The 26,090-nt window shown below is 27.9% G+C and overlaps 1 protein-coding gene across 1 annotated transcript; it reads left to right on the forward strand.

Annotated features, from left to right (window-relative positions):
* Positions 1-1,337: 1,337 nt before the first annotated feature.
* Positions 1,338-25,890, forward strand: LOC113377684 (putative carbonic anhydrase 3). Its single transcript, XM_026618077.1, has 7 exons — positions 1,338-1,511; positions 11,427-11,465; positions 15,579-15,734; positions 15,857-15,980; positions 17,112-17,217; positions 22,959-23,192; positions 25,485-25,890. The coding sequence occupies exons 1-7, from the start codon at positions 1,463-1,465 to the stop codon at positions 25,680-25,682; spliced, it is 906 nt and encodes a 301-aa protein (XP_026473862.1). The 5' UTR covers positions 1,338-1,462; the 3' UTR covers positions 25,683-25,890.
* The last annotated feature ends 200 nt before the right edge of the window (positions 25,891-26,090 follow it).

The raw sequence follows: 26,090 nt of genomic DNA on the forward strand, positions 1-26,090 counted from the left end.
AGAAAAATTAAAGTATGTATGTATGTATATATATATATATATATATATATATATATATATATTAACAAAGTCTAATAATCGGGCATAACATCAATAAAAACATGAATTTCTTTCAAAAATTTATTTTAAATCCATACGTTTCGGCTATAATCCTAGCCTTCATTCAGTGGAAAAATTAGTTGATCTTAGTGTTAAATTGGAAAATTTTAATAATCCATGGTATTAGGATATGGTAATGCACTACACTATGTATTATAAACATTAACTTGAAATTACACAATATTTTCACAAAATACTGATTTGAAAAAATCACAAATGGATAGTGTGTTATTCGTAGACTGGTTGAAGGCTAGGATTATAGCCGAAACGTATGGATTTAAAATAAATTTTTGAAAGAAATTCATGTTTTTATTGATGTTATGCCCGATTATTAGACTTTGTTAATACATATGTCAACATCAAATTCAGAATGATGCAAAATATATATATATATATATATATATATATATATAATGGGTAGTACTGCTCTAGGGCAAGTCCCTAAACTGGGTTAAACTCTAACTCAATTCAGGGAAGAATAGTGTAAGATATTTCCCATTGCCATTTCACACCGCAGTGCCTAAAATGGGCTATTTCTAATTATAATAAATATTTTTGATCTATATTTTTAGGTGAAAATGGACATCGCTACTGCACGGTGCCAGGTCATCCAGGGAAGGATTCGAATTCACGCTCTCGTCCACATGAGTTCATGAGCTTAACCAACCATGGAACACCCTTATTATATCGGTATTGTTGTATTTTGTTTTTGTATATTGATTATATCCTTATGTCTTTAGATATATGCATCAAGCAACAAAACTATGAACTTCAACATAAAAATATAAAAAAGTGTAGTTCCCACGAATGCACATTACTTTTTCTATTGACTATAAGAGCAATTCGAGCATACACAAATATATTATCATCGTTATCATTGCATTATGGCCACTACATTATTGTTCCTAATTTTGATCATTATTTTGTACAATAGTACTATAAAATCATATTTTTCGAAAAAAAGTATTTAATTCAGAAGACTGTATAATTTCTTATATATTTCATTTTAAATAATCGAATATGTGCATAAAAAATAGATTAAAAATTTATTTTTTCTAATCTGGTTTCAAATATTTCTAGCCCTGTACTCTGTTTCGTACACAATCAGTAAATGATAATACATATGCACCCACATAAAGACCACATATTCATATACCAATGGTCGTTAATGCCGCGCGGTTCAAATGTATGGGTCTCGTACTTATAAATCGCTTCTCTACCAAAGATGATGTTCAGTTCAAAAGTGCACTTTTGAAGACCACAAAAAGAGACTTTTAAAGTAAAAATTTTAAAAAATCACACAAAAATAAGGATCGTCGAATTCGGTCACATAAGTAATTATCAAGTGAAAATTTTGCAAAAAATGTGGTGGAAATATTTAATTTTAACGTTTCTTGTTCTGCAAATTAAAGGTAAGTTTGGTGATGACTAAATAAATATTTTTTTCTGGATACCGAACTAATAAATAAAATAAAATAAACTAATAAAACTTAAGGGAATAATCATATTTATAAAAGTATATAATTTTATAAAGAATATAAATTTGTACAGTGCGGTTTTAAAAAATGCAGGAAAAGTATGTGATTTTGAGTAACAAACAGATGAATAACATCTATAGTAATTATATAGTGTGTGTATAATAATATAGAAGTGGTATAAATATATGAAATCATTATTGGTGCATGGCATCGTGTCTTAAGGCAAATTGCTGGAACTTTCCGTACCATAAATTGAACTCCAAATTTTATTGAAAACTTTGATAGTTATTTGAGAATTTTGAAATTTTTGAAAAAAATTGACTTTTTTGAAAAATTTAATTTTTTTAATTTCTGATTTTCAATAAAATCTCTAAAAAATACCTCATTATTTGATGCACATATGTCTAATGATTATTTTTGACTGCCAAATAGCTTCTTTTACTTTATTCATTGAATCCCAAAAACGGCTGGACCTGCTTTCCCAAGAATTCAAACAGTTCTTCAATTTTTCAATACAAGTAAAAATTTTTTTAAACCATTAAAATCAGATGATCCGTTCTTTCGAAAAATGAATTACTATTTATGACTCTTTTTACCCCTGAAACGGTTGGACCTGCCTTGGCCAAAAACTAATAAGCACGTCTCCCCATCAATGTAAATCGAATGTGTTTCGAATCATTCAAATCGGTTGATCCGTGTTCTCAAAATTGTCGACGAAAAATTGTATCCGCACATACACACAAAACATATATACTTACCACACACACACACACAAATACATCAATTTTTTTGAGGTATGCCAAAATGTTCAGAAGAAAATTATATAAAAAAAGACATTTTCGTTTTTTTGCGATTACTATAACTTGCCCTGCGAAAATTTAATAATAAAAAACATCCATGTTAAAACAAATAATTATAAAAAAAATATTATGAAAATAATTTCTTTGTACCTGTAATAAAATATTTGTTTTCCAAATAAAAAAATGACGTATTTACCCGATAAAAATAACTATTTTTTGTAAAAACTATTATTTTCCAATTATTTTCTACTTATTGCAATTTTTAATATTTCAAAAGCTTAAAAAACAATTTTAAATATATGCATTTTCGAATACTTGGAATACTAATACTGCACTCATATGTGCATTTAAAAATCGAAAATAAGGTGTCATTTAAATGAAAATATATTTGCATACATCAATAAAATTAAAATATATTATTAAAACGTTACATGTTATATTAACACATTGTGTTTATTGCAATAATTATTTAAAAAGTATATTTTACCGAGCGCTGCCATTCAATTATTAATCATTATATCTGAGAATCTTACTATTGGTAGTAATAATAAAAGATATCAACAATAGCTTGGTTTTTCAAAATTTCTGTGCTTGAATATTTTAAATTAATGAACTGTATAATCCATAAACGAAAATAGCATTAAAATATAAATAATGCTTCACTAAATTTTATGACTGACTGCGTTTTTGTCATAACATTATATTATTTATAAATATCGCAGTGCAAAACGTGTCTGCAACGAAAATGTTCAATTTAAATTTATACTTTATTTATATGGCTATACTTGTGTCAATATGGATTATTGAGAATAGTCATCATTTATATTGAAAAGCTCCTCAATTTTTAGAGAAAGAAACCAGGACTCATTTGGAATGAAAAAAATCATTTGCAATATTTATACCTTAGTTTTGTTATAAATTTAAAAATACAATGAACTTAATTCAATTTTTTTTGAATTCTCAATCAAGTAAATTTAATATCTTTAGTATTTGTTGCTATTGCAATTATGTTAGGAAATAAAACACCAAAACATTTACTGTCTGAAGCTTTTAAGGTATTTGGATCATAAATTATTTTGTATAATTAAGGATCAACCCTCAAATTTTCACATGTATTTGCTATTGAAATAGACAAATGAAGAATAATATATTTTGATTATAGGATTGCACTACAAGCCGTTGAAATTTAATTAATAATTTTTAAAAAGGCACTACACTCATCTTTTTGCCTCTTACTTTGTAAACAAGTAAAAGTCAGCAGTTTCTTTATCCAATTATTTTATTTATTCAAAATAAATAAAATCGAAAATAAATTTTTTTACATTTCTTCACGTTTTGAAGGTTTCTGAACATTTTGGCATACCTCAGAAAAAATTGATGTGTGTGTGTATGTATGGATACAATTTTTCGTCCACGTTTTCGGGCGCACTTATCAACCGATTTGAATGGTTCAAGAAACATTCGATTCCTATTGATAGGGAGATATGCTTATTAGTTTTTGGCAAAAGCAGGTCCAGCAGTTTCAGAGATACTAGCAAAGAGTGGAGAAAATAGAAATCGAGTTTTTGAGAAAACAGAGCATCCGATTTGAATGGTTCAAAAAACATTCAATTTGTAATGACAGGGAGAAGTAGTGATTAGTTTTTGGCAAAGGCAGGTCCAGCCGTTTCGGAGATACCGTGCTAAATGTGCAAAAAATGGCAGTTTTTGAGAAAAATAAGCATCCGATTTGAATGATTCAAAAAACTTTCTGCTTGTTTCGACAAATTAATTGCTTTTGAGAAAAAAAATCAATTTTTTTTCTCAAAAAAATTTTTTTTGCGAATCGAAAATAATTCAGATTTTGATTTTAATTCTGATTAAAGTTCTAAAGCTCACTTATATACTTCAAATAAATAATTTTAACTTTGTAATTCAGTTTATATAACTCTTAACTAAAAATGTTACAGTATTTATAATAGTCTATATGGAAACATTTAATATTCTTGGAAAATTTCGTTACGGTACGGAAAGTTCCAGCAATTTGCCTTAAGGCACGATGCCATACACCACTAGTTTCTATATAATTTTGAATTGAAAACATAAACTTATCTTGAACCAAAGTATCATTTTTTGTCAACTCTAAATAGAAGCTTCAAATTGAAAATCTAAAAACTAAAAATTAAAGAACCAAGATTATTAATAAAAATCTTTGGCAAGATTAAAGAGCATAAAAATAGACAGAATTGTACTTTATTCAAATTAGTTGAACTTATTATGACAGAATTATTCTGCGAACTCCCAATATAATTTATTTTGTTCTGTAATTTTAGAATTTTATAGCTGAATATATCCACAAAAAACTAAAAATAAATATTTATTTATTTAAAAAAAATATTTATAGATATTTAAAAAAAATAGGAGTGCATGCCTTAAAACATTAGCACACTCCAGTAAAGTAATTACACAATGTGTACTATCAGAAGATATTTCCTCTTCTAACAATTATAAAATTAAAAAGACATGTGTTTATCTAACTTTGTTGCATATTTTACCTATAATTAGGTAAAATCATATGGTAGCGATTTTATGCAAAATCGTTAATTTTGCATCGTGTGATTTCAGGCAGCACACATACATATAAATATATATATATATATATATATATATATATATATATGTATTCATATATGTATATATGTATATTTATTATGACCGGCATATGCGTAGGCAGTCTATTAAACCTCAACTAGAAGAGTGATTTGCAACGCCGAAAACAAATAAATAATGCCACCTATTTTAGAAACGCATACTTCTATCTGCAAGTATTGCAGCAAACAAGTGCAATTCTAAATTTGTACAAAAAAATCGCAAAATCACGCCAAGAGCCAAATAAGTTTCATCAAATTTATTGAGTCTCGCCTGCGAAGACCGCTTATCATAGGATGCTATTGATATCGTTTTCACCGGTTCGGGTCCACTCACCTTTATCAAAATTGGTTTTAAATTTCGGAAGATAAAAATTCTGCAAAGACAAATCAAATTAGGTGTTATATGTTACTAAATTATAAATAAAATATTTTGTAAAATGCGAGTCGAATCGGTCTACCGAAAATTCAGTACAAATCTCTTGTCGCAGAGTGGGGCAACTTAGGGCAGTTGCGCCTTGTTATTCGATACATAATTATCAAAAATTTTTCATATTAATTTGAATAATAGGATTTATTTTAGTTAATTATCACAAGAATTCTGCTGTGGAATTTTGGATGGCCCGTGGTATAACTACTTGTTTAATAATAAATATATAGTTATTATGATGCAATAGAAGTAGCGTGTTTTTTCTACGTTATTCATATGATTATTTGATTTTTCTTATTATAAAAAAAATCAGTAGCGTTAACTCAGTATATATAATAGAGCGGGTCGATTCATATGGGTCAAAAAAAGTCGCTTAGGCACCTATGGTTTTCGGATACTAGGGATCAAAATAATAAACTTTGCTGAAGAAAACATACCTCAAAAATAAATTCTGATGTCCCGTGCATTGATCCAAAAATAAGGGTTAAAATTAGAAAATTTTCATTTTGACCCAGTTACAGTACTTCCTCCAATGGCGTCCAAATGTATGACCGACCCCAATAACTTTGGAAGACCGATTTACCCTTGCCCGTGGTTAACCTCCTGGAACACCCCTGAGAGGTTTTTCCAAATTTAACCCTTATCTTTGGGTCAATGCATGGGATATCAGAATTCATTTTAGAGGCATAGTTTCTTCAGTAAAGTATCTTATTTTGATCTCTAAAATCCGAAGATCATACGTGCCTAAGCGACCCTTAAATCGACCCGCAGTAATGAATATTTATATATATATATATATATATATATATATATGTGTGTGTGTGTATGTGTGTGTTTCTTTTTTATGTATATGTGGGTCTATGTGATATTTTTTTGGATGATGAATTATATATATATATATATATATATATATATATAAAAATAAAAAATAAAAAAGCCTTTTGAGCATACAAATGCATCTGAAATGCATCTAGATAATAGAAAAAAATGTATCTAAAAGTTGTTTTAATAGACTTCCATACGTTTCGAGTCCAATTTGATTCTTCTTCAGTAGATAAGACAAAAAATGATATAAGTCAATGATTTTGAGTTTTAATTTTTATATTTTGAAGCTGGTGTTTTGTTTGAATGATATTTATTTATTTAATGATCCGGTCTCAATCTCAAACCAGTCTTAATTGTTTTTACTCACCTTTAGTTCATTCACTACCAGTAAGATAGTATTTTAATTGAGTAAGAACTATAATAACATGTTTATTAAGAGCAACTGCAACTTAATACAAAAATCATTTTGTACATATAGTATGGACTTATAAAGTAAGGACATACTGAGATACTAATTTTTAAAAACCAGTTTAAAAAGAAATCGTTTCGTCCTCTTTGTGAAATTAGCACATGAAGCATGACCCAAAGGGTATAGTTTACAGAAAAGGGTTTTGCAGCAAATACATGTCTCTTCTTTTTTTGGCGAATTTTTTGGATTATTTTTTTTTGCAATTATTTCTTGCATATTTGGAGGAGAAATTAAAAGCCATTCACTTGACAAGTTTTACTTTTTTTTTTGGTCCTGTAACGCTGCGAAATAGTACTATATCATTTTATACATTGAATAATTAATCAAAATTCCGCTAAACACCTGATCATTGCAATAAAATTGATCAAAAATACTAGTACTGGCTTAAGTTAATTAATTTTATATTAAATAATTACGAATATCAATACATAAGTTCGCAAAAAACATGGCAAAACCGCCTTCAAAATAATTTTTCAAGCCACAAAACACATTTAAACTGAAGACTGTAGACTGTGACAATGACGCTCAACATCTGACTGGATTGTTATTATGGCTTTCTTCATATTATACAGTCGCGGAAACGTTAATAAAACTAGCCAATTTTAAAATAAATAAGGCCACTTTGTCATTTTGTCCATATTTTCTTGCATTCTATTCAAATTTTCTTCGCAATTTAATAGTATTATATCAAATATTAGAAATATCAACTGGTTCTATATATATATATATATATATATATATATATATATATATATATATATATTGACTAATAGTTTGAGGTAAAAGAGATCATGATAGAACTATGACAAAATGATAAACAATTAAGTATTATTAGAATAAATACATCTAAATGTACTCGTACCATTTCCACCAAAACTATTTTCATACTCGTACCATTTCCACCAAAACTATTTTCATTTACCTTGATAGAAATTGCATTTCCATAAATATGGGTAGATTGTTTATTATTAATTGAATTTAGATTTCTGTATATTTGTATATCAGAATATTTGCATTGCTGCCAAATTACTTTTGCAGAATTGACATTCACCCGATTTGAAAATTAGCTCGATTCATTTTGAGACCCAATGTGTGTCATTATCAAACGAAATTTAATATCTTGGTAAATAGATGAATATATATATATATATATATATATATATATATATAAATGTTAATATATGTAAATAATATAAATTCTTAAGATTGTATGATAATCTGATATATCCATTAATATAATCTTAAACAATGGAATTTAACCGCAATTGTTATATTAAACTATATAAATGCATTTATTCTATTATGGTATTTATTACAAATGGCATATATAAATAATATATACCATCATAAACATGTACCAAAGTCCCTGTCCCTGATCATCTCATTTCACATAAATCGACTGCCATAACATCCAAACGAAAACTAATTTTTAAAGTAATAAACAAGTTTTTATTAGCATCAATTTTAGGAAATTAATTATTAAATATAATAGTGAAGGTTATGCTTATCAAAATCAAATTATTTCACCAAAAACATGATGTAGATTAAATTAGAGAAATTAGTCCAGTGATGGTTAGTTTGCCTACACATTCGTTAATTTTTCATAACAAAAATGTCAAGTAAATATTATTGTTATTATTTTTGAGTGTGTGATATAGTAAATATTGTAAGAAATACGGAAATTACAATCAAATACTTGCTGATGTCTTTACTTTTTAAATTAAATTTGAAAATTCAAAAACTGTTCGAAAGATATTGGTTGGGAATCGACCTGATTAGTTTTTGGTAAAGGTCGGCCGGGTCGTTTTCTTGTAATAAAGTGTTAAAAAATATTTCGACAATTTTAATGATTCTTTTTTTAACGGTAGATAGTGTAGATACCATAGTCTTATAGATCATACTACAATATTACGGTCCTACGATAAGTCGTTTAATTTTAAAAATTCGTCAGTTTTGCATTTGTCAAAATTAGAACTTTCATCGACGTTTGCTCACAATCGTCTGAACCGATTTCAAAAACTTCAAAGCCAATCGATGTATTTTGATGTGGATTATCTTTTCTCAGTTTTGTGCAGCGATCGGCCGAACCGTTTCTTTGTAATTTGGAAAAAAGTGTTAAACTTTTCGTCCACATTTAAGCTCATACTATCAAATCGAATTCAAAAAATCAGAAGCTGTTTGAAAGATATTAGTTGGGAATGATACTGTTTAATTTAAGTGAAAATCTACCGACCCGTTTTCTTGTAATTAACTGTTGAAAAAAATTTAAGCCGCTTTTTATGGTACTTTTTTGGTGATATATATCATGGTCTTATAGAACATACTGAAATATTACGGTCTTACGACAAGTCGTTTAATTTTAAAAATTCATCGAAGTTTGAGAAAATGAGTAGTTTTGTTTACGTTTGTTAAAATTAAAATTAGACGATTTACTTGGCACAACGATAGAGTACTTGGTATTAATGAACATAATAAACCATTGAAGTCCTACGGAAACTGGTTCAATTATAAAAATTATTGATTTGTGAAAATTTGCTTTTAGAAAATACTCCCAGTTAACGTGTTCGTTCGTTTTCAATTATGTGTAACAAATCCACTCGGAATAATTTGAATCACTAATAAATTAATTAATTTTTTATTGATTAAGTCGATTATTTGCACATGTCGGGAAGTTACCAAAATACCAATACCAACGAGTTATTTTTATATTGTATAGGATTGCATATTTTGAAGATAAAAATACCAATAATAGCTTCTAAGCTGTCTTAAATGTTTGCTCATAGGTATTAAATATTGTATATTGGTGCTAAATAAACTTGGTTTGGCTATATATGCTATAATATACTTGGTTTTCTCGGATAAAAAATTAGTTTTCTTTTGATTCTCTCGATCAGTTTAAAAAAACGGCTATCAAAGCCTCAATCTACTGGATTTAAATACATTGTTTATATTTGACAAAAGTTTCTATAAATATAATTTATACAACTTCATGAAGTGTACGAATAAAATGAAGTTACATACTAAAATGGCAAAATATTGGACATCGCTAGTTTACCATAAAATGTTGCCGCATTTATTAGCCAAATGCTAAAACCAACATTTCTAGTGAAACATTTATAAATATCCTCTGACTATAATTAAATTTCGCTTCTAAATCATTTAAATAATAAAAGAAAATATTGCCAATATCAACATCTTCTGTTCTGACAGGTTATAGATTAACACCTTCCAGTGTTAATTAGGCGCAACAGAAGCAAAAAGGTGCTAAATATAATTGTTTTATGAATACATCATGTTTGTAGCAATTGTATTTTAATGGATTTGTTATAAAATAAATATAAAGAACAAACAGTAAATAAAAATAAGTATAGGAAATAGATAGTCTTAATTTTTTTAAACTTGAAATAGAAAACGTGGTCAAGGGTCTCTTGAACATTGGCAAATATAACAGAAAATTGGTAAAAACATATATTTTTAAAAATTATATTAAAATAAATTGTAAGTACTTTTATAAATTGTTATTGACGTTTGTTTGATATTAGTACATAGTTGCTTTTTATTTCAAATTCACTGATGTTAGTTTAGTTGTTAATTCACGAACGGAAACGTTTGGAAAATAATAATATAACATAGGTGTATATATATATATATATATATATATATATATGTATATATACACATAAATAAAGTAGAGCGGGGCTTAAAGGTCCGCGGGTAAAAAGGGTCACCACCGATATCTCAAAAACAAGTAAAGTTAAGAATTGTTTAACAACAATATTTGAAAGTAGAGGGCAAAAGATGTATATCCAGCCATCACCTTGATTCTTAAGACGCTGCTATTAGGAGAAAAAGGGAAATGTTTGAAAATCCATAACAAAAGTATTTTCTTTTGTTGTTAGTTTTTTTTTATTGTAAGCACTATTGTTTAGTTATTTTCAATAGTTTTTTTATACAACTTCTGTAAAAGCTTACATGTGGGTGAGGTAAAAAAGACCAACTGAATTGTTACTAAATAAAAAATTAAAAAAAAAAATACTAAATAAAAAATTAAATTGAGTTAACAAAAGCTATTTTACAAAAGATAAGTTAAATAGTTTTTCCAACTATGCTGACGATTATTTCTGACGAAATACCAGATCAAGGTTATATACTGAGTTATCTCTGTGAAAAATGTACCCACGGAATTTATACTTTGCATTGGTTGAATAATATAGCTACTATTTCGTAATAGCCCTTTTAAATTGAAAGTAAAACATTGAATCTGCCTTTGGGGTCAAAAGAACCAGGAAACAAATTTTTGAAAAACTGCAAAGAACACGTTTTTACAATGTTGAATTAGCTGGGAGTTTTACTGAACATATTAAGAGAGTTATTTGTTTGATATGTGTTATTTGTTGTGATGTAATTGGTTTTTATAATACAATTATTAAAAGTGAAATTGGACCTTTGTGCCCCGCCCTACTGTATATAAATATATTTATAGGTGGGTGTGTGAGTGTTTTGTTTTGTGTGTATATATTTTTATTCTTTGTTTCATTTTATATTCAATTTATTGTATTTTTTGTTGTATTATTTCTTTTTTGCACATATCAATTTTGCAAATAAGACATTAAAGTCTTGATTAACAAAAATAAAATACATAAAAAAATATATTTTTTTATTTATGTAAATATTTTTAATACTTTTTTATGTTTGCAGGTTTGGTAGATGGAGCATTTCATTATCCGATAGATAAAGGTAATATATGTTTTCTATCATTAATCATTTTATATCAATAAGTTAATATTTTAATTTTTGAGATGTAACAATGATGTTACGTAATTTCAAACGAGTGTTGAAGATCAGTCAAGTTAAAAACTATAAAATTCTACAAAGAACATTTATTTTATCACATAATTATCAGCAAAGCTTATTAAAAATGTATAATTTTGTAATCCTTACTCTCGATATAAACCGCAACTTCAAAATCGTACCTTATAACTAGTTTTCCATTGACCAGTTTTTTCTAACTGACTTACGGAATCACAAGAAAAAATTATCTTGCTTTATTATCTCGAAAGTGACGAAGTACAAATCAATATGGTCGATTATAATTTCCGATAGTTTAAAGTGTACGGTCATTTAAACAAAGTCTATTGATTAATAAATGACTCAATCCTTGTGTCATGTATGTTTACTCTGTGACATTGAAATTCTAGCGCAATCAAAGTCTTTGTTTTAACTGGATCTAGGAAATCGTTTAGAGGAAAGACGTTTGAAATGTCAGAAAATACATATCTAGGACAGCTCTAAATAATTTTTTTTATTAACCATATTGTCTGTACACTCGTCAGTCTTTTTGCCACAAATTAAAATTTTCATAAAAAATGCAAATTCAAAAAAGGTACCAAAAATAATTTTCAGAAATCTAAGCAATAATTGTAAGATTAATACACCAGTAAATTTCGAGTAAATCATTAGCAAATTGATAAATGAAATTGACGGGTGCATTATTAAACAATAGAGCTATTGATTTATAGGAATTAGACCATTACTACAGATAAAAATTAATGACCATTGAAAAGCAAATATATCAATCAACAAGTCATTTTAAACTGTTCAGTTATCTGTATAATAGAGTTTCTTCACTTATTAGCTATCGGTAAATAGAATAGATTTGAAAATAGAACAACTACAAAAATGCTTTACTATAAAGTTAATGATTTATAGGTAAAGCAAAAATTAATTTAAATATGACCATTAAAAACTAACACATCGATCAACATGTAATTTTAAAGTATTTAGATATCTTTGTCTTTGAATTTCTTTACTTATTAGCTATCACCAAACAGAATGGATTTAAAAAAATAAAAATGATGAATGAAAATTTTGTGAATGTTAAACTTTTTTTCCAATTTTTTACATGAATTAATGAAAATTTCGTGAATGTTCAAATTTTTTTCCAATTTTCCAAATGAATGAATGAAAATTTCGGGAATGTTTCAATTATTTTCCAAATCACAATATATATATATATATATATATATATATACATATAAAAATTAAAAATATAAAATTGATGGTGTTTTTGTTCTCGGTGTAAATTATAATATTTAATTAATTATGTTCTGTAAATTATAATATTTAATTAATTATAATTATAAAGTAACAAAAAAATACACATATAAAATTTATGGTACTTTGGTAATGCCAGACCCTTTAACATATAACTTTGATAAACATTTTCACACATTTTTGTTCACACGATTTATTTCATATTTCATTTACAACTTATGGGTTTAATACCAAATTGAAATAAAATCTAATATCAATTAATTACTGTATTTTTAATTTCAACAATTTATGGTTGATTTTATTGGAGAAGCTTTCAAGACATTTTATACCGCTCTCCTCTATCAAAGCTCTAGGACAATGTTAATTAGACTTAAAATTCAAATTAAAAACCCTTTTAGTTACAACAGGTCGCGTGCAGATTCTTTATTATGTAAAATTAGATGCAGTCTGCAATGTTAGTAGAGGGGGAGCTGGTGCAAAATAATCACAGAAAAAAAGAGTAATGTAATCGGACAAAAACTTTTTAAATAACTTTTTTTACAAACTTATATGTGCATCAATGTATTACTAAAATTGATTTGAAATGTAATTGTGAATCGTATATTACACTTTTTTAATAATGTTATTAATTTTATGCATGTTTAACTAATACAAAATAAATGAAGTGTTTAGATCGATAATGTTATTAATAATAAGAAGTTTCAACTGATAAAATGTGTATAGAAGTTGATTCGATTCACGAGAGATTCATATTTTTTAAAATTATATAATATTTTAATTGAATTAATTGGTTATAAATTAACAAGAAATAATATTTAATTTAAAAAATAAGTTATCAAACTAGGCCACTAAGTATTTCATATGAACATGAATTTCCTATATCCTTGGTGAAAGGTATATAAATAAATAAAAAAAAAATTAAGCAGGCATCCATACAGGTAATAGAAAAAAAAAATATGTTTTTAAAAATAATTTAATAGACTCTCATACGTTTTTACTCCTAATTTGACGCTTTTTTAGTGGATAAAAGTGCAAATAATAATATATTATAAGAAATTAGATATAAAGATTAATTATCCACAAAAATAGTAAAAGTAAAGCAAGCACATTGTTATTTTATTTACACAAAACTTATTCAAAATTAGTTTAATTCTAAGTTAATAACAACAAACAATTACAGATTATATAAAAACAAAAAGTAATAAACATTATTTTAGTATATAAAAACAACCCCTCAGCGAATCTTCTTTTAATTACGTTCTCTTCAAAATGAAAAAGTGTAATGTTCAAACTGAAAAAAAATGAAGGCTAAGATGCTAACCGAAAAAAAGGCATGTATCAAGCCTCGATACATGCCTCGGTACTAGCAAAGTACAGAAGTCGTGGCAGAAATTACATAATTCTACTTACATTTTTGTTCAATAAAACTATCATTTTTCTGTTTACATCATACAAAAAAATTATATAAAAAAATGCATAGTGCTGACAAGTTAGTTGGATAAATGTTAGTGCCAAATCTCTAGTGCTGTGTACACTTCTCTATATGTAACTAACCAACGTAATATCCACTGATGATGACATTAAATTGAATGTCGAAACGTTTGGAAATAAAGATTATTTTATAAATCTTTGGCTTTTCTTTGTTTGATGTATCGCCCTCAAGAACTCACTCATATATATATATATATATATATATATATATATATATATGTAGTTAATTAGTTATTTTGTTTACTATTATTAGATATATTTTATATGAAATTAATTCTCAGGTATTTATTTTTATCTGAAGTATTTATACTGTATATATATATGTATATTATGGTGTGTATCAAAATTTACACAATTCAGTGTATTATAAATAAACTTTATTTAATGTGTTATAATAGAGAGTAAAACTAATATACAAATTAAATTAAGTTAAAGAGTAATACAGGTTGCGCCATTTATATGTGGTCAATAGAAATTGTGAATAACATAAACAATTTTCAATGTATTTTTACAACTTTTTTTATTATCAAATTTATTATTTTTATTATTATATATTATTTACAAAGCATTATTTTTTTCGGCTAGGTTCGAAAAACAATGTCGATCAAATGACCCCCTTCATTGCGCAAACAAAACCTATTTCCATTGATCACATTTTGATGGCGCACCCTGTACTTTTAAATTACAGAATAATTGAATAACTTTACTCAAAAACTTAAGTTGCGTTCCAAAACAACTTTAAATTGGATTTTTGTATTTGGACTTGATATTATATCGAATATCACCGTCTGACAATACAATTTGTCTATTTGAATTACTTGTTTACATGTAATCAATAAATGGTATATATCTGTCTACCAGCTTTTTGTCTAATGTCCTATTTGCATGTTGAGCGGCTTCTAAACAAGCAAAATCCATAAGTGCGGATGGTGTCTGATTGAGGATGTAATAGAGAATTCAATTATTGCCAAGTGTTAAATTGCTTTGCATTATCATATGACGTTTTAAGATCACCGAAGGCTACCTAATAGCATTTGCCTACTCATAAAATTGATAAAAAAGTAAAACGCTGAGAATTTCACTTTTTTGATAATAGAAACAGAATTCAAAATACGTAGATAGTTAAGAGATTTACTCGAACAAATGCACATCTCATTCATTACAAATTTAACTTAACAATTTATACAAATTGCTTAATAATTTTATAGCCTGAATTTTAAGTCAAAGATACGTTATAAGTTTTTAGATAATAATAGAAGATATAGATGAAAATTGTTTGCTACAGTTATAAATATTCTGTTTTAGAAAGAGAAGAGTGGGGTACACTATGCAGCAATGGAACCGAACAATCACCTATAACTCTAAATAAATTTGAAGCTATAATGGCCCATTATTCAGAAATTAAGCTCTCCAATTACGACAAAGACATCAAAGCAGACATTCAAAATAATGGACACACACGTAAGCACTGTGATCTTCGTCACTTTGTTTAGAAAATCATTACATCGAAATCATATAATTTTAAATAAAGTATATTATGAAAAATATTTTGATTATTGACGAGTTGTATGCAACACCATCAGTTCAAGTGACCTTCGACAAGGATGATGATCTGAAAATCAGCGGAGGAGGTCTGGAAGGGTTCTACGTCTTGGATCAGATGCATTTTCATTGGGGAGGATCTGAACACAAATTTGGCACAATAAGGTACACAAATAAATTTAATAAACAGTGATACCCCGCTTAACGCAATGCGAGACAGTGCTAAACGAGGCTATCTTTTTTGTTAGTCGCGAAAAACTAATCAACACGAGTCCTTATCAAGTTTCATAGAAAGGCTTTAAATTTTTGTAATCAATCCAGTGTATATTCTGCATAAACAACCTAAAATATTATAAGTTTACAATATGTCTTTTTATTACAAACATTCGTCAAAATTTGGAAATATGAGCCGTGTCAAAATTTCAAAATTCTGTCGTGACAGTCTTAAAAGTTGCTAAAAATCAATTTTTATTGATAGTCGATTATATACACATATAGGTAAATTTTTGCATTTTGTCTGAAGGTTAAGTGCCACTTACACTTAGTTCTGAAGATTTTCAGAAGATTTAATTATCTATTTTCGATAATATATTTTGTTGGCCTTAGACTGACTTTGCATAGGCCTCTAATATTTTACCGCGGTCAATTTGGGCATAAAGTCTACCATTATGCCAAATTTCATAAAAATCCCAGATGAGCAACGCGCGGGTCCTCCTTGTGAGAAAACATTTTACACATTGTAAATTTGTTTCTGCATTCTAATCGTATAATAATGTTAGGCTTGTTTTAGTTTTCCTATAACCTTTTTTAAATTCAAATTCAGGTACCGATTCTAACGCATAACAGTAAAACGTTATGCCAAGGCCATGTTATCAAGAACTTTCCATACAAAATATTGACATAATCAATGTGGTTGGTGTGAGTCAGGCGTATTTATTAGGTTGTCAGATAGAAAACCTTATCTAGAAACCGCAAAAATGTCAAGAAAAACGATCGTAGATAACAGGGTCTTTCTGACTCAGCTCTATAACATATGAGTGACGTTGCAGTTTGTGTGTAAAACGTCTGAATGCACAGCAAATACATGACATTTTGACAGTATTCAGCATGATCCAGTAGCCTTATTGGAAGTTGGAGCATAACATAGCCTTGCCATAACATTTTTCTGTTATACGGCAGATTCGGTCTCTCAATATGAATCAAATAAGTATCATATAATAAATATATCCTAATCCCTGATTTTTCTAGATAATTTAAATCTATTAAAAAATACTTAATATATTTATTGTTTTACAGACATGCTGTAGAACTGCACTTTGTACACCATGCAGCTCAGTACAAAAGTATTGCCGAAGCCAAAAAGGAAAAATTTGGATTGGCTGTCCTCGCAGTTTTGTTCCATGTACGTAATTAAAGTAGTTAAGTAATATTTTTTACATTTTGAGAAACAATTACGAAGTTTAGGTAAGAAATACATTTTTCAAGCCTGTATTTTAGAAAGCTAAATCCATATAATGATAATTGATATGATATCAACTAGAACAGATGCCATGTGAGTGTTCAAATATTTGGTCTTTGAAAACTAATTCTTTTTTACAGTTTACGAACTCATATTTATATTAGATCTAAACATTTTCGAATAGCGTGAGCATTTTTTTATATTATATTAGTTGTCCCAACTCTATGTAAAGAATTTTATTATTACAATTTCTGTAGGGTAGGGCGGGGCTAGTTGAGCAAATTTTTACTTAAACGGATGTAGTTTCTCAATGAAAAGTCTCAATAAATTGCTATACGGCTTGATTTGTTGCTTATCGCTTAACAAAAGTGTTAATACTGTTTTTTGGTAATAAGTAAAATTTAAAAGCTACAGCTGTTTAAATGCAAAAAGTCAAGTGCGCTCGATGTACCCCATAGGTGGGGCAAGTTGAGCACTAAAAAAATATAATTAAATCATAGGTTCAATGTCGATTAGTGATGAAATAAAATAAGATTTTAATAACCAGTTCTATATTTATAGTCTTTATTGACAGAGAAAACAAAACTTATAGTAATTTTCTTTGAATAATTAACCAAAAGTACAATCAACAAAACAATATCGTATCTTAGGAATTATTTTACCATTATATTCAGTATTTTTGTTTAAAATCATTATTTCTTTATATTATTACTCATAGACTTAGCTTAAATCTTAAAAATAATAATTAATTTCTGGAAGTTAATGGTAATTGTCTTAGTGACAGAACTTTAGTGACAGAACTTTAGCAACTATGCTCAACTAACCCCAACTCGGAATTTCAAAATAAAAGTGAGTTTATAACAAAACCGTGAGAATTATACCCAGAATCTCTATGCATATTAAAAGTACTATAATTATATGGAAAAATAACATTTACCTGATTAAAAATAAATAACATTTGACTAAACCAGACGAAAACTCGTGATGAATGACTTTTTTACTTTTTGGTCTCAGAATAAACAAAACGCCCGTGAGCCTCACTCATTTGCCCAACGGCCACTAGCGATCGTGGGATGTTTATTTCTCCCAAACCTCTATCTTTTCGCCATATAATGCCTAAACGGACGGTGAATAGTTTTCGAGATATTTCGATTGCTCAACTTGCCCCTATGCTCAACTAGCCCCGTTCTACCCTAATAGTGATACATTTTTAATTGAATCAGTTATGACAGACAATTGCTATTTTTACTTGAAAATATATAGCTATCAATATGTTCAAATGAAAACCGATGTCACTACTACTTGGTATCAGACTGCCCGAAGCGGGTATCGAACACAAAGCCTCTGATAGTAATCCCATAGCTTAAACTACTAATTCATGGGCGAGCTCACCATAAGTATAAAGGATATCTTAACCACAAGCGAATATTTTTTTATTTTTGTGAAAACATCAGCAGTTTATCCCACTACATTCACATTGTTGAACACATAAACTTATACATTATGTGTTCGGTATAATTTTCGAAACGAATTCAACATTGCATGTTTTTTTAGAAAACTTTCTACAGCTTTTGCTCAAATAATCGTCAATTTAACACGTTCTACCGGGCGCATTTTTTCGATGGCCATATGATCAGCTTGTACGTGATATAATTTGTGATATAATTTACCAGGCGGCACTTTTTCACGTTATGTTTGCTTTTATCAGCAAGAAAGTCTCATTGTCAATGGTTTTGTGAAAGTTCTTAAAAAGTATAATTTCCTCAAATATTTTAAAAATTATAAACTGCTATGGACCAGAGGAGTTCATGCCGCCTGATGAAACAATGGCCATAAACCACCGGTTGTCAACGCCTGGTAGAATATGTTGAGATAAATTAAAAATTACATTTCTTGCAATAGTTTCTAGCAAAAACCACAACTAGTGGGGTGCATGGCATCGTGCCTGAAGGCAAATTGCTGGAACTTCCCGTACCAAAAAAATTTTCAAAAAAGATTAACATTTTTTAAAAAAAATTACTCTGAAAAAAAATTAGATTTTTGAGGAACTATAAATTTTTTAAAAAAAATTACTTTTTTTTTGAAAAAAAAAAACTTTTTGAAGAAAAATTTATTTTGAAATATTTTGGTAATTCTGAACTTTTTTTCAAAGCAATCGTACTGGTTTAACTGCATAGAGACGAAATGTCAAAGTGCGTAACGGATAAACATTGGTACGGAACCCATAGAAATGTTAACAAAATTTATACTTATTGTTAAAATCTCTATAAAATATCTGATAATTTGATATCAGATGTCTAATGATCATTTTTGACTGCCAAATGGCATTTTTTTTTACTTTTTTACTAGATCTCGAAACCGCTAGACCTGCTTTCATGAAAATTTAATCAGTTCTTCATCTTGTTAATACAAGTAAAATGTTTTTTGAATTTTTAAAATCGGACGCTCCGTTCTCTCAAAAACTTTGTTACCGTTTTTGACACGTTTTGCCCCATATCGTCGGAACGGCTAGACCTGCCTTTGCTAAAAACTAATCAGCACGTCTCCTTATCAATACAAATCGAATGTTTTTTTAATTATTCAAATCGCTTCATCCGTGTTCCCGAAATCGTCGACGAAAATTTGTATCCGCAAACACAAACATACACGCACACACACACACATACATCCATTTTTTCTAAGGTATGCCAAATAGTTCAGAAGCCAACGAGTCGATTTACACAATATTTGCAATGAAGTGCAATAAAAAGACTAAAGTTATTAACCGAATATTCAATATAGAAATGATTAAAATTAAAATAATAATTTCCAATCTATTTACTAACAATGACAGAAAACAAATTCCAAGTGACATTTTCTATTGTCAAATATCTTTTTTTTCGAATAATAAATCAAGTTAACAAGATACAAGTGTCATTTATTTTTAAAAATCTTTTATTTTATTCGAGTGAAAACGTTTTGTGAAGTTTATAAATTAATTGCGAGTTTCAAAAAAATCATTTATTCAAATAGAGTTTTATTAACAGTTTGGGTTTTTTTTGGATCAAGATGAGTACTGCAAGGAGGCAGACGAAAACTGGTAAATTTAGTAAAATATATTTAATTTATATTGTATTTATACTTTTAATATTTTAGTTCAAAAAACATTAAAAAATAGAGAAAAATGTTATTTATTAATTGCTAATAACTTGTGGCAAAAAGTCACTGACATTAGTTAGTAGAACCATTACTTCTTAATCAACTTTTCTTTATTAAATTGACTTGAATAAAAATTGGTCAGGTGGATTAACAGATGAAGTAATTTGTTGAATTTTTAGGGAATATCTGGATCTCTCAATTGCTATCGACCTAATTAACTATTTTATTTCTGTGATTGTTCTTAATGTTCCAAGTTGCATAAATTCTGATACAAATAGAACAAAAAATGCCATACTAATTTTAGTCGGAACTTTTCTTGTTTTGCGCCTAGTTCCTTGAGTTCTATTGCAATTTTCGAAAATATTTTTTTCTATAGCGGAACCAGAGCCGGAACAATCTTTGAATTTAACAGAGGAGCAGACTGAAGAGGCGCAGGAGGCCTTTCAGTTTTTCGAAAAGGACGGATTCGTCAGCACCAAAGACCTTCAATTGGTTCTGAGATCTTTGGGGTATCTCTAAAATGTTATAAATAATGTGTGTATATATATGTATGTGTGTGTGTTTGTTCGTCAGCTACAACAGCTCCGAATTGGAAATCGACGACATCGTCGCCGAAATCGATGTCGAAAACACTGGCAAAATGGACTTCACCCAATTTTTGCAAGCGCTCAGCAAGAAGGTGAAGAGTTTGCAGAACGAGGAGGAGATCAAAAAGGCAATTTTTTTTACCTTTATCTTTTATCCCTTATCTTCTATCTATTATCCCTTATCCCTGATCTTTTATCCAGGCTTTCAAGGTCTTCGACCAGAACGACGACGGCATGATCACTTCCTCGGAGTTAAGGATCGTGATGAATCGACTTGGTGAAAAGTTGACTGATGAGGAGATTGAGGAGATGATTAAGGAGGCTGATGTCGATGGAAATGGTGTTATTGACTATGAGGAGTTTTACTCGATGATGACGTCGGGAAAATGAAAGGATGCAATGATGAAGTGGTATCTGAATGGTTGTAATTTGGTGGTGAATAAATTGTTGGAAAGGAAACTTGTCAAATAAATGCTTTTTTATAAATGAGTGATTATTATTAAATTGAATGATATTGACGTAGATTTTGTCTGGATGGCATTTCAGTACACAACTGGAAGACAATTGATAGTTATTTTACAAATTTGGTAATTTGTTTACAAATTTACTCTGTTTTACAAATGGGCAACATTGTACCCTTTTCTCATCCAAGAACATCATAAAAGTTTTTTTTAACTAGATTAAATTTGGCACTTTTTTATACAATTAGACGAAGTTGACTTTTTTTTATTCAAAAAGACGATTTAAATTTTTTTACCAAATTGTGTAGTTTTTTAGTACAATGTACAAATGAGGGTATCCTAAGTTTCCAGTTATATAGGATATAGGATTATTGTATAAGATAATAATTTAGTTTTTTCAACAAATGTATTTTAGTTTATTTTGATACAGAATATTTACAAATGTCATCATTTTACACTCTTTTCTAACAAATTTACTGACAGTTTTTTTAAGTGAAGTTTTTTTATATAATTCGCCAATTTACAATTTTTTTTAAAACAAATTGGCTATTTATACTTTTTTAACATTTGACCTTTTTATTCATCAAAATAGGCAATTTTTTGTATAATTGATTTTATTGTTTTTTGCAATAAATTGGTTTTTGACTGTTTTTCTCTAAATAAGCAAATATTTTTTTACAAATTTACTGTTTAAAAATTAGGCGTTATTTTTTCATTTAGTTATCATTCATCAAATCGATGAATTTTTTACTTAATTTTGGCTTGACGTTGAGTTCTGGGGCACCTTGTAAAAATATTTTCATTTTTTTTCAAATAAGTCGATTTATTACCACCACAAGTCTGTATATACACTCTTATATGTATATAAAAAAATTAAGTGATATTTACAAATTCAGTTTTAAAAATTAAGCGGCTTTATGCCTTTAGGGGACACTCGTGCACGAATTATCACCATCTCACATCAAAACTTAAAAAAAAAAGATATCAAAATAACATACATATCAAATTTTGAAAATTTCAATTTTAATTGTTTATCTCTTATCTGGGATCTCTCGTAGTTTAGGTAAGTGGCTAGAAAGGCTAGACCTGAATCAGAGGTCCCGGGATCGATCCCGCTTCGAGCAGCCTGTGGTCAAGCAGTAGTGACAATGGTTTTTACTTGAAAATATAGATAACAATATGTTTCTAACAATATATTCTAATATGTTTGTAATTGAAAATACCCCTTATCCGGCATTGCTGCATCAATAAATATTCGCCTAATTACAGAAATTGTAATAATAATTTATCACAAATAGAACCGACTAGTATTAAGTCTAATTAACACAACACTATAATAAAAAAAATCTCTGATCTCCGTTAATGATATAAATTTAGTGAAATAATAATTTATTACTATTACATAAATATTACCTATCGAACACTTTTACTATATTGCACCAAAAATCCAGCAAGATGTAATGTCAATGTCTTACCTTATAATTCTTTCTATTTCCAGATATCAGATGAAGATAATGAAGCGTTGGATATTATATTGGATTCCGCAAAGAAAGTTCTAAACAATCCGGATTCATCTCAACATCCACTTGAAAAAGAAATAAATTTGTCACATTTTCTGCCACAGAATAGATATAATTTCTATAGATACGAAGGTTCTCTGACGACACCAACGTGCGACGAAGTTGTTTTGTGGACTGTATTCGAACACAGCCTGCCAATATCTGATGAACAGGTAAGCATTGTCAAAAAGTCAATTTCATTCAACAATGAAATATTTTCATAATATAGATCTTTATTTTGAATTCGAAATAAGCATTGCTGCAAACTCAATTGTTTGCTGAAGACATGCTGTGCAAATCTGCATTCCCTATAATAAACACTAAATATTTTTATTAGGTTTGATGCTTTAAAATATTTTGATAGATATCGCATATTTTTAAACAAACCCTAATTATTTTTATATTTTACTTACGATTGGTATTGAAGAAATATTTTTGAATTATACGCAGCGTTATAAGTCAACATATGGAACACTTATAAATAGCATAAGAATAGAATTAGTATTTTGTTAAGATAAATATATGAACTTTTCCATGTTAATTAAAATAAAATACCTTCGTTGATATTTAAATATCAAAACGTTAAGTAATAATTTTGAAATATAATTTTTATTTTTGAACTTTTAAAGTAGCTTATTGTTTTTTGCTCTTTGATATTATTATTTTTCTTTTTAAACAAACAAAATATCATTTTATGGATTGCTTCCCAAATTATTTATATTCATTACATAACTCATTTTGTAGAATGCCCTCTACAAATATATTAAACCATATTTTTTCAAGTCAAAACCGGGACAGTAATTTTTAGTGATGCTAATTCCTGACGGTGGGGGGTTATTTTGAAATATAATTTTAAAATAAGTAAAATACTATTTAAGGATATGAAAAATATTTTATTAATGAATTAATTTGTTATTAACCAGAATTACCAGCTTCTAGTAAGAACTTTATATGCTATATAAATTCTTATTCTCACATGCATTTTCAAATATTTGGAGAGTCGTTTTAATTTTATTATCAATAATTGCAAAGATTCAATTTAAGCCAATATTCTACAAATATTTCTATAAATAATTAAAAACTCGGGACAATCCGGGCAAACGGTCTAAATCCGGGACAAATATTTCTTTTAGGGAAAACCGAGATACAAGGTAGTAGTAGACAATCCAGGGCTGTCCCGGCCAAACCGGGACGTATGGTCACCTTACTATTAAAGTGCTAGATTTTTCAATAAACTTATATATGTTTCTTTTCCGAATAAGTAAAGTGAAGTCAAAATTTTTAATTTTTTGACAAAAAATTAGTAATATGAATTTATAGTTCAAAATTACAGAAAAATCGGATGATGAAACGTATCTAGTTCCGAAACATCGTAATTAAACATTTACAAAAAACTAATTGTTTTTTATTTATTGGATTAATTGTTCAAAAAAAAACATCAATTAAACTGTAGGTATATATATATATATATGTATATATATATATATATATTAGAGTGGTCCTTAATATGGACATTTTCGAATTTTATTGCTCCCAGGAGCTTAAATGCTTCCAAATTGATAAAAAAAAACTCTAAAAGTTTTAGCTCTTAATATTAACTTTTAGATAGTGCGCAATTCAATCAAAATTTCGGAAAAAAAATCGAACATTATAAAAATGTTATTTAGGTATGATTAAGGTGGTCCTCATTAAGGATATATATATAGATACATATATACATTTGTCAATTTACGATCAAACTAAAGATTTTCTTTCATTTATTTCTTTATTTATTTATTCATTTGCTTAACGGTCATAGTAATATTTATTTATTGGTCAATTTTTTATTTTGCGTAATTTAAAAACACAGACAGCCCTAAATTTTCACCTTTCTACCAAAATTGTTATTTAGTAATACAATTTCAATTATCGAACCATTTTTCATCCTGACTTCAGAGGGTGAATGTTTTTTAGTAAATTTCGATTAAGATTTTCATGAGCTCATAAATTTAACAATTTTATTTAGGGTTGTTCATCACCAAAAGATTTTTATTTTTTGACCATTTCCTTTTACTTTTAATAATAAGTTAGTTTTCTTGCTAATTTAGAAACTTTCTAGAAATATTTTGCATAGTCTAACAATGTATGTCGGTTCAGCCGTTATGCAAACGTATCATTTTTATCAAGAAATAACGATTTGTTAAGCAACAGTTCACAGAAAATTCATAAGAGAATCCTTTTTTATGCATCAAAGGTTCTACAAATATTTCTATAAATAATTTAATTCAAACAGCTATAGTTATCACCTATTAATAACGCAAATACAACTGCTTGCTCAACAAAATAGCTATTAACAAAAATTTAAATGGGATCTACGACAAAAAATTTCACAATTTTATCTCGGTTGCAATCGGACTAAGTTGAACGTCTTCGACTCAAATCTTCAAAAATTTTTACCTATTATTTATATATTGTCTATTTTTCAGCTGAAAATTTTTCAAAAAACTCACACTACTGGCGACTCTTATCTGAAGAAAAATTATCGTGCAACAAAGCCACTGGGAGATAGAATGCTGAAATATAACGATGTCGAAATCACTAGTAGTGCACCAATATTTGGAGTTTCAAAACTATTATTGTCGACTGCATTTGTGGCACGAAGCTTTTTTAATATAAGTTTTTGAAGCAATCGTAATTATTCACTTTCAGTTCAAAATTCAGTACCAGAAACTAAATCTGCACTGTTGAATACATCAATCTGATATTGAATTTGAAGCTGAAAAACGTTCGATATCTGTTTTCATCATTTGATCACATACTTCATCATTTGATATTTAGAAAAGAACAAAAAAATTGTGATAGATTATTCGCTTTCACGTGAGATAAAAATGTTGCGGTCAAATAGAATTTTTATAGTAAACAAAATTTTTGAATTCCGCATATAATGGACTATCAAAACGTTTTGTTCGCTAGAAAGTTATATAAAAATTTAAAATCATATATTCCTATGTTATCAACTGTTTTTGTTAATCGTTGTTGTATGTAATGTGTGTATATTATTAAGAAATTTATTTGAATTTTATCTGTACAAA

The sequence above is a fragment of the Ctenocephalides felis genome, unplaced genomic scaffold (assembly GCF_003426905.1).
Source record: "Ctenocephalides felis isolate EL2017-DRISC unplaced genomic scaffold, ASM342690v1 CF-g0.4_SCAFFOLD_01886, whole genome shotgun sequence".
NCBI lineage: Eukaryota > Metazoa > Arthropoda > Insecta > Siphonaptera > Pulicidae > Ctenocephalides > Ctenocephalides felis.

Bases quoted from the DNA above. Each gene is read 5' to 3' on its own strand.
- LOC113377684 (XM_026618077.1), top strand. From the start codon at position 1,463: ATGTGGTGGAAATATTTAATTTTAACGTTTCTTGTTCTGCAAATTAAA. The intron at 11,466-15,578 runs GTAATATATGTT...ATTCTGTTTTAG, and splicing joins TCATTATCCGATAGATAAAG to AAAGAGAAGAGTGGGGTACA. The intron at 15,981-17,111 runs GTACACAAATAA...ATTGTTTTACAG, and splicing joins CACAAATTTGGCACAATAAG to ACATGCTGTAGAACTGCACT.